Raw genomic sequence first — 10,000 nt, forward strand, 5'->3', positions numbered from 1 at the left:
TCCCCTACAGTGTGGAGAGGACATACAAAGCATTCTGGGCCCCAGTGGACCTTCTTCTAAACTCTAAATCTATCTAGTCTAAATGGATTTAATTGCTTGTTTACATCTCATAGCCTAGGTCTGTCGTTACTCATTTACCCTCCTCCGTTTTAGCTTGTTGAGTGTCCCTCGACTGTCTCTTAGGTTGATGTTTGTGTTGCTGCTTTTGTTTCTGCTTGCCACCTCCTATTAAGTCAAGAAGTCGATGTAGGGCGGTCAGAGTTTGAGTGAATATTTGTTGACATACTGTATCTCTATCGGCTTGTCCGTTGGTACGGCAATCGTGGCGAGGCAGCTTGCATAGTATTTCTCTTTCCTGAGAGAAGCTTTCCGCCTTCCGTCCATCTTTTTGGGGACATTTTAGCCGACATTTTAGCTATCCCACCTGGGAGAGTGTTAATTGGGGTAGCTCCAGGACTACCTGGCTGCACATCAATGGAGAGGCAAACGGCCAATTAAATGCTGTAAACAATAAAGCCATCCGCCATCAGGATGCACAGAGAGTTTATTTTTTTCTTTCTTTCTTTATGTGACTTTGTCGCCTGACGGAAACAGGTTGCAATCTATCTACCGGTATATCCAGGGTAATTGTTGTCGAAGAGAATGTGTGTGTGTGTGTGTGTGTGTGTGTGTGTGTGTTTTGACACCCCCCAATGCCATTTGAATCAATGTTCTTTAAAGTAATTGCACATTTGGCCCAGGGAGCTAGAATATGGATTGCCTTCAGCCTCCGACTCTCTCTCCAGCCAGCCAGCCAGCCAGCCAGGTGATTGGACTAAAATTCCTGATTTTCTCCGGCTCCTTCTCCTCTCCACGCAGGTATCCAATCCAGTCTCCCCGACCCGGTTGTTATGGAGACCGCGAGGACTCACCTGGAGTTCGCAACTACGGCAACAGGGCTCCTCACGAGCTGTTTGATGTCTATTGCTTCGCCCGGCAACTGCAAGGTAGGAGTCATCAATTAGAGTTTAGTCATGCATGGGTCTCCCTAAGCCTCCGGTCGGGCGGCGGTGGAGCAGCGTGGCGAAGGCTTAATTCTCTGTTAGCGAGAAGAAAAAAGCGACGTGACGCGGGAGAGCCCAGCCGTTTCATGCTACCGCTACCGGCCTAGCACCTAGCGCTAGCGCATTATTACACCAAAGTGGGTCACTATGGTTTAAGCCCCAGCTCTGTGTTCTGTGAGTTATGCCCTGGCCCTGGCAGGGATTGGAGAGCTGCTTCTACAAGATGTTGAATCATATATTCACATCATCATCGCAGGTGCCCCATAGAAAATAGGTGGCTCACGAATAGAGCTTTGGACAGAGTGTTATTTGGGTCATTCGTTACTGCGCAGAGCCCAGATCTGTCAGTGGACGACAATGGTAGGGACGTGAGGACTCCTGTGGGGGTTCATTACTTCTTGACGTGGTTCTGGAGAGGCTTTTGTGTTCGGTGGCATCCTCTTACATCCTCTTATCTCCTGTCCAGAATCCCCCCCCATCACACCATCACACCACACCACACAGATAATATCCCATTTCAAACCTCTCACACCTCTGACACCTCTCTCCAACCTCACACGTCCACATCTCTCTCTCTCTCTCTCTCTCTCTCTCTCTCTCTCTCTCTCTCTCTCTCTCTTTCTCTCTCTCTCTCTCTCTCTCTGTCTCTCTATCTCTCTCTGTCTCTCTCTCTCTCTGTCTCTCTCTCTCTCTCTCTGTGTCTCTCTCTCTCTCTCTCTCTCTCTCTCTCTCTTTCTTTCTCTCTCTCTCTGTCTCTCTTTTTCTTTCTCTCTCTCTCTCTCTCTCTGTCTCTCTCTGTCTGTCTGTCTGTCTCTCTCTCTCTCTCTCTCTCTCTCTCTCTCTCTCTCTCTCTCTCTCTCTCTCTCTCTCTCCATACACCTCTTCCTCTCCCTCCACACCTTTCCCGGCTCTATGCTGTTGATTGATGTTCTCATATCTTGTTGTACCTCTCTTGGATATTCACATTATACTTCACCCCCCCCCCTCCCCTTCCCCCCCACCATCCTCTCTTTCTCCACTCACCCGTTCCCAATCGTTCTCTCTATCCATCTACCATCTCATATCTTCTTATGAACTCTACGCCTCCATATTCCTCATGTCATAATCTCATTTTTCTCATCTCCTCCTCACCCGCCACCACCTCTCCGCAGCTCTCTCTCTCTCAATCTATCCATCTTCTCCCCTCTCCTCTTTCCTCACCTCCTCTTGTTCATAACTCCCCATCCCCGTGCTCCCCATCTCCCCGCAGTACAGGACTCCTGTTTGCAGTCTGTAAATATATTGATAACAAATGTCCTGCACTTTTCATCAGTTTTCTTCTTGTTTTCGAGTCAGATTTTCAGATGTATTAACTGTATTACAACCCCCCTCCACCCCCTCTCTCTCTCTCTCTCTCTCTCTCTCTCTCTCTCTCTCTCTCTCTCTCTCTCTCTCTCTCTCTCTCTCTCTCTCTCTCTCTCCCCCATGTGAGGTGTTCCTGTATTACTGTATTTCCTGTATTTACTGTATTACCCCCCCCTGTCTCTCTCTCTCTCGCTCTCTCTCTCTCTCCCCCCCCCCCCAGGCGAGGTGTTCCACTCGTCCGTGCCAGACAAGCTGAGCTTGGCCACCGCCTCCACCCACTGCCACTCTCTGGGGGCCCAGCTGGCCACGGTGGGTCAGCTCTACCTGGCCTGGCAGGCGGGCCTGGACCAGTGCGACCCGGGCTGGCTGGCGGACGGCAGCGTGCGCTACCCCATCAACGTCCCCCGGCGCAACTGCGGAGGGGGGGACCCCGGCGTGCGCACCGTGTACCACAATCCCAACCGCACAGGGTTCCCCGACACCACCAACCTCTTTGATGCCTTCTGCTACCGCGGTACGGGCACTGAGAACCCCCCCCCCAAAAAAAGCCACGCCATGACAACCACCGGCTTGTTTAATTCCCTTTAATTAGTGTTTTCTTTTTTAGTTCACGCATGAATTAACACTGAGGGGACTCGGTGACATTCGGTCCCCTCTGGAGCTTGAAGCCCCGTACTTACTGTAGCTAACGCCAACCAGAGCCGTATCAGCAGGCTCTCACTACAGGCTATAGAGAGAGAGAAGCCAACAAGGGTGAACGCTGTGACGATGTCCTTCCAGTGTCATTCTACTGTTTATAATGTTACGGGACCGCCTGAGACTTGTCTAACTTAGTTGCGGGTTCACTTTGGAATGACTCTAGCGGCCACTGCCACTGTATGTAATAATAGTGTGTTCTGATTTGATTATGTATTTTCACTGCATTAGATTCTGTATCTCTGGGATTTGACTGGCTAGGACGAACTTGGTACAGAGATAATGAAGTCTAAACTTGTTATTTTTTTTAGATACATATATATCCATCTATATATGTATCCAAGGAGAAGCAGCAGGAAAAAATACATCTCTGTCTGCTTTTATTAAAGCAAAAACAAACACAAGCAGAAACAGCGAGGTCATCGAGTATATTAAAAAATACGGAAAATTGATTATTCACAGCTTATTGCCAAGATGACATTCATATATCTATATAATAATAAAAAAAGATGCTTTCATCATGCCAGAAAAGTAAACATGCTAATACCGAATCTATAATATCGTACCACCACGCCTTGTGTGTTCCAGAAAACCAAGAAGGGATCCAGGCGGCAGAGGCAGAGGCCGTGGGGCTTCAACAGTCCAGCGACCCCGAGGTCAACTCCTCCGACCCCCAGACCCAGCGTACGGTCCCCTACCCCCAGCCCTCCACCTGGACCGGCATGGTCGATCTGGACAAAGAAGGGATCCGCTCCATCGCCGGCGCCAACGAGTCCTCCGAGATCTCCGAGGAGCACGTGGTCATCCACCTGAGGCCTGGCCTGGAGAGCGCTCAGGGCTGGGGGGGGGGGGACGAGACCCAGAGGGGCCAACAGGACCCCTCCTCCCCCAAGACCACCAGCACTCTGGGCCTGTCTGCCCTGGAGACCCTTGAGACGCACGGGGGCTCCGCCCAAGAGGAGGAGGGAGGAGATGAGGAGGGGGGGGGCCGTCCTGGGTCCTCTGACTCCCCCCCTCCCCTCTCCTCCGTGGCCTCCGCGACCACCCCCCAGGCCCAGACCAGCCACAACATGCTGTCCAACTTTGTGAACTCTCTGATGAGGCCCTTCAGATACTGGGCTGCTGGTGATGGGGAGGCTGGGAGCAAGACCACAGTTCCTCCAGCTTTAGCCACAGCCACGGTGGCCACTCCGCCTGGGTGGGGAGGGGCAGGGAGCAGCCAGGCCCCGGCGGCGTCGAGGGTGACCTGGGGGAACACCCCCACTGGGGGGAAGGCCAGCGACGGTAAAGGAAGCACCGACAACGCCATCATGGAGCATCGGGACGGAGGCCCTCCCTCACTGAAGCCGTCCACAGGTGGGGCGTTGCCGAGCCCAGGGGAGGGTCTGTTTGAGCAGGAGAAAGAGGTGGTCCCGTTGGTTCGGTTGGTCCCGGCGGTCCCCAAGCCTGGCCGGGGTGACACAGCGACCCAGTCGGGAGAGAATGCGTCTCCCAGCGTCTCCCGAACGGATCCTCCGCTCACCTCTAACGGTGAGATGAAAATATGAGTCACCATTTCGTGACGTTAGAATTATAAGGTTCTATCTCCATTTTTGTCAAGATTGAGTTTTTTACATAATCTGATCCATTAGGTGTTTATTAATGCCTGTGTGGTGTTATTTTTTAAATGTTGAGATTTTTTAGTTAGTAATTTTTAAAATACAAAGGTTCCATCTCACAAAACATAATGGAATGTAAACACTTTGACGCTCAATATCTCTGAACTGCCCTAAACGGAGATAGAACCTTATCATTCTAAGCTCACGATGGGCTGTGTTCCAATAGCCGCGACTAGCCGACTTCTATAGACATAAGCGATGTATTGAGCGGTATGCTAGTAGTGTATGGACACACAAACACAGCCGGTGTGTGTGGTTTTGGCTGAGATCGTCCTGTTTGCATTCAGGGTAGTTTCTCCTGAAATGTGTTTTCCTTTATGTGTAGGCTGTGTTTACCAGGACGTCTGTCTGGCCTCTGTGTTCTCTCCAAATCATTGGTTTGTGTGAGATTGAAAATGCAGTTTTGTTAAACGCTGGAGTAAATTGAAAAGAAGTTTTCTGCCTGATGCCAGCCGGTCCTGTATTAGACCAGTAAACAAAGTGACTTCCTGATGGTTACACACACTATTTCTGTCTCCTTCTCCTTCTCTTTCACTTTTTCATTCTGTATCTCTTTCTCTTTCTCTTTCTCCTTCTCCTTCTCCTTCTCCTTCTCCTTCTCCTTCTCCTTCTCCTTCTCCTTCTCCTTCTCCTTCTCCTTCTCCTTCTCCTTCTCCTTCTCTTTCTCTTTCTCTTTCTCTTTCCCCTTCTCCTCCTCCTTCTCTTTCTCCTTCTCTTTCTCTTTCACTATCTCCTTCTCCTTCTCCTTCTCCTTCTCCTTCTCCTTCTCCTTCTCCTTCTCCTTCTCCTTCTCTTTCTCTTTCACTATCTCCCTCTCCTTCTCCTTCTCCTTCTCCTTCTCCTTCTCCTGCTCCTTCTCCTTCTCTTTCTCTTTCTCTTTCCCCTTCTCCTCCTCCTTCTCTTTCTCCTTCTCTTTCTCTTTCACTATCTCCCTCTCCTTCTCCTTCTCCTTCTCCTTCTCTTTCCCTTTCTTCTTCTCTTTCTCCTTCTCTTTCTCCTTCTCCTCCTCCTTCTCTTTCTCCTTCTCTTTCTCTTTCACTATCTCCCTCTCCTTCTCCTTCTCCTTCTCCTTCTCTTTCACTATCTCCCTCTCCTTCTCCTTCTCCTTCTCTTTCCCTTTCTTCTTCTCTTTCTCTTTCTCTTTCCCCTTCTCCTTCTCCTTCTCTTTATCATCTCTTCTCTTCTGTGCCTTCCAGAGGATTAGAACAGAGGCTCTGTCTCATTCGCTTCTTTCAATCACATGTGTGTGTTACTGTGTGTGTGTGTGTGTGTGTGTGTGTGTGTGTGTGTGTGTTACTGTGTGTATGTCTATGTTTGGAGGCTAGGGGACCGAGCTGGGGGCTGGGGTACAGTACATAACATCCGCACCCCAGTCAATTCTCCACAGAGCTGAACGTATCTTCCTTACTTCCTGTGATTCCACTGTGAGGGAGGAGGGGGGAGAGCCAGCTTGGCTTTAATCTCACCACCACCACTCGCATAGTCAGCAGCTCTGAAAGATAATAATAGACAAAGCTAAAAGTCTGTCAGTGAGCTTTCAAACACATTCAATAAAGGTAGGCTTTCTCCATAGTGGGGGGATTCATAGTTATCCCACAGTTAAACCACGTTCAACCTATGGTATTAATGTTTTAACACTGGTTGAAAAGACTAGCTTTTAGTCTCCATACATTGTTCACACCCGGTTCCCAATTAAAGGCACAAGCTTGGGTATCTGTTAGCCACGCTCCCACCATCCATGTCTCTGCCAATTAGAGCTCGCTCCCTCGCTGAATAGAGGCGGTAATTATCACCATGGCGAAGAGGAGCAGAAGGAAAGGGAAGGAAAACGAAAAAAGACGTGTGGAGGAGGAATCAGGGAAGGGTTTTTTTTTTTTTATGCCGCTTCGGCAGAAAAGCTGTTTCAATTGATGTCTCCTCTTAAACTGGCACATCACTCAACAGAATTAACTGCCTTATTGAGCACCCCGAGCTACTGCTTCCCATCTGGGGAATCTCTGTTATCGATGGTGCCATTTTGGATTTTTTGATTGGAGGGAGGGAGGGGGGGACGGGGGAAGCTGGGAGGAATCAGGAAGACAAACGGAGACACTTCCCATCATGCCTCACGTCGTCGTGTCAAAGAAAGACGCGTGTCTCTCTCTCTCTCTCTCTCTTTCCCTCCCTCCCTCGCACAGCCCTAGCCAAACCAGCAGGAGTATACACAGTCAATCTTCTTTGATAGAACATCACACTCTGACACGAGCTCTCATAATAAATGAGGGTGACACAATTCACTCTCCGTGTAATAACTTCTCCCCGGCCGGCGTTATTAGATGCCATATCTCGGCGGGTTCTGCGGCGCTGTGCTGAGACGGCGCTGTGTACAGTGTGTACTAGAGGAGGAGTGCGCTCTTGTTGTTAGTCGACAGTATCACATTATGCTTTCTGACCTTAGGGATTCTCTTGGCTTGTTTACGCGGAAACGTCGAGCTCTGCTAGCTACAGTTGGAAGACACACAATGGAAGGATGTCATTTATTTCCCATTCCATATGGATGCGGTTTGTTATACGTTTGTTTTTCAGTGATTTTTCATGGATGTGTTTGTTATTTTGTTTACACGGTACTGCTGGCTGAGCCCAAAACCCATACAGTAGTAAAACAGCAGCGATAAAATATGGAATTTTGAAGAACTTTATCCTAATCATAATAACCCATGTTATAATATGTTTTATGTATGATCAGAATCAGTCATTAAATAGATAATCAGACTAGATGAATGCCTTTTAATTAATCCCTTTTTCATCATGTGAGGCCCAAGTGGCTTCTATAATCTATTCAGATTATTAATTGAACTATTACATCGACTACAGCTTTTATGTAAATTGAATCAAGCTCATATTACAGCACAGTAGAGGAAGGCAACAGCAGACCGCTGAATAATTTAGTATAGATTGAATATTTCATATGTGGAGATATTTGTGTGTGTTTCTCCCACATTCATTTGTCCTATTATGTGGTACCGCCTGAGCCCCCTGCTGTGCTCAGAGGTGTTAGCTAGCTGTCAGGCGCAGGGGGACACTGTGTGTGTGTTTGTGTGTGTGTGTGTGTGTGTGTGCCTATGTGTGTGTGTTTGTGTGTGTGTGTGTGTGTGTGCGTGTGTGTGTGTGTGTGTGTGTGTGTGCGCGTGTGTGTGTGCGTGTGGCTGTGTGTGTGCCTCTGTGTGTGTGTGTGTTTGTGTGTGTACCTCTGTGTGTGTGTGTGTGTGTGCCTCTGTGTGTGTGTGTGCCTCTGTGTGTGTGTGTGCCTGTGTGTGTGTGTGTGTGTTTGTGTGTGTGTGTGTGTGTGCATGCGTGCCTCTGTGTGTGTGTGTGTGTGTGCGTGCCTCTGTGTGTGTGTGTGTGTGTGTGTCGTGGTGGTGGGCACTCTGTAACTCAGCAATGCTGCAATGAAGAGCCCCCCCCCCCCCCGAAAAACCAACCGCACTTAAAATCGCACAGTTAGGTCTGAATTATGAATCGTATAGACACTGTCTGGTTTAGTGTGCACTATGTAGAGGGTGAGAGAGAAGTGCACATTGTCTGAATTAACAATTGTGTAGACATACAGTAGTTTAGTACAGTAAGTACAGAGGATACAAAGCCGTTTTACACTCGGTCAGTTTTACCACTGGGATTCATTGACTGTGTGAGGGGGGGGCGTGTGTGTGAGGGGGGGGGGGGGACTGAAAATGAGAAAAGGGGACAGAGAAAGGAGGTGTGAAATTGCCTCGGACATATCCTCCCTTTGTGTGTGTGGGCCTGATATGCAGGGCTGCTTTTTGCCTTTGCAGGAATACATACAAACAGCTGTACCTATTATTGGAATGGCAGCGAGAAATAAATATTTTTCCCAGATTTAGCAGGAATTACAGTAAATTGCTGCTTTAAGTGAGGGTTAGCCTCCAGCATAACAATGAATTAATAGAGCTTTCCTGGGGACTAACAAAACGACTAATAACCATTTTACATGTCTTATTTAATTTGTGTTTGCATATGCAAATCCGCCATAAATTACAACACATCGGGGGGATATATAGATAAAAAAAAGACTGATACATAATGAAAATATCGATTTGAATACATTAAGAACTAATGACGGCTTCGCCGTAGGCAGCAGTCTTGAGCTACTCTTGTGTTTTGATTGCTAATTCAACACATATTTAATTAAAACCATTTTCCTCTTTAACGCTGTGTTAATTATTGCATTTTGTCCTCCATGCAGAATTCATCGCTCCAGGAACCAGTGGGAGGACGACCCCCGCGGAACCCGCGAACGTGTCCCGCCCCCTGGGCCCCAAGGCTGGGATGGCCTCAAATCCAGTCCCAGGCAGCCAGCTGAGGTGGGCCCTGAAGGCCGCGAAGGGCTCCAGGCTGGGGGCGCCCGGCCCAGGGAAAGTGGCCTACGTGGGGAAGAGCTCCACCTGGGAGCCCATGGAGGCCAAAGCCGGACCCTTGGAGGTGATGACGCTGCCTACCACATCCAGGGACGTCGCCCCGGAGATGTTCTCTGGTGAGGGGAAGGACCAGGATGAGGACAGGAGCCGCCCGACAGCCACCAGAACCCTAGCGGAGGAGGACAAGGAGGCCAGCGGAGCGGGGAGCGAGTTCCCAGCCGGGTTTGGATCCGACGATAAAGCCAACTCGGCCGACAACGACACCAACGCAGATCCCCAATTACCTGGACTGAGATCCACCCAGAGCCAGACCCAGACCCAGACTGTGGCTGTGGCTGTGCAGGAGCACACTACTATCTCCCATTGGCAGCTGGTGGATCAGCCCACCACCTCACCTCCTGCGGGGGGGGGCTCCCGTACGGCCGAGGAGGCCAGGGGAGAGATCCTGTACATCCGACGGCCCGCTGAGAAGCTCTCCACCTCCACCTCCAGCAGGAAGGACTGGTCCGGTTCCGGTTTCTCCTCTCCTGTGATTAGGAAACAGAACCAGAACCAGAACTCGGCCGCCAGGGAGACCGAGAGACACCCCCCCAGCCCAGATCAGGCCACCGCCTCTGGGGTCACCTCCGGACCTGCGGCCCCCATGGAGCCCCTGACCACCACCAAGACCTCCACGGTAGACTCTCCGACGGCCAGAGACACCCAGAGAACAGACCCCACCACCACAACCACAACCACAACCACCGCAGGTTTAACGACAGAGGAGAGCAGTGATTCGATCTCTATCGCGTGGGTCCCGATAGAGAGAGAGAAGAAAGACAGTGCAGTTGAGCCACATCTCTCA

At 49.8% G+C, this 10,000-nt stretch overlaps 1 protein-coding gene across 1 annotated transcript in view; it reads left to right on the forward strand.

Annotated features, from left to right (window-relative positions):
- ncanb (neurocan b) overlaps positions 1-10,000 on the forward strand; it is a gene marked incomplete at both ends in the record, with an annotated part of 103,584 nt that overhangs the window by 20,415 nt on the left and 73,169 nt on the right. Inside the window, 4 exons of the mRNA XM_080536024.1 lie at positions 859-986; positions 2,608-2,901; positions 3,672-4,613; positions 8,985-10,000. The exon at positions 8,985-10,000 is cut by the window's right edge and continues 259 nt beyond it. Coding sequence (XP_080392150.1) covers positions 859-986; positions 2,608-2,901; positions 3,672-4,613; positions 8,985-10,000 — 2,380 coding nt within the window. The remainder of the gene's footprint in view (positions 1-858; positions 987-2,607; positions 2,902-3,671; positions 4,614-8,984) is intronic.

Source organism: Nansenia antarctica (genome assembly GCF_963989245.1).
Source record: "Nansenia antarctica genome assembly, chromosome: 7".
NCBI classification, from domain to species: domain Eukaryota; kingdom Metazoa; phylum Chordata; class Actinopteri; order Argentiniformes; family Microstomatidae; genus Nansenia; species Nansenia antarctica.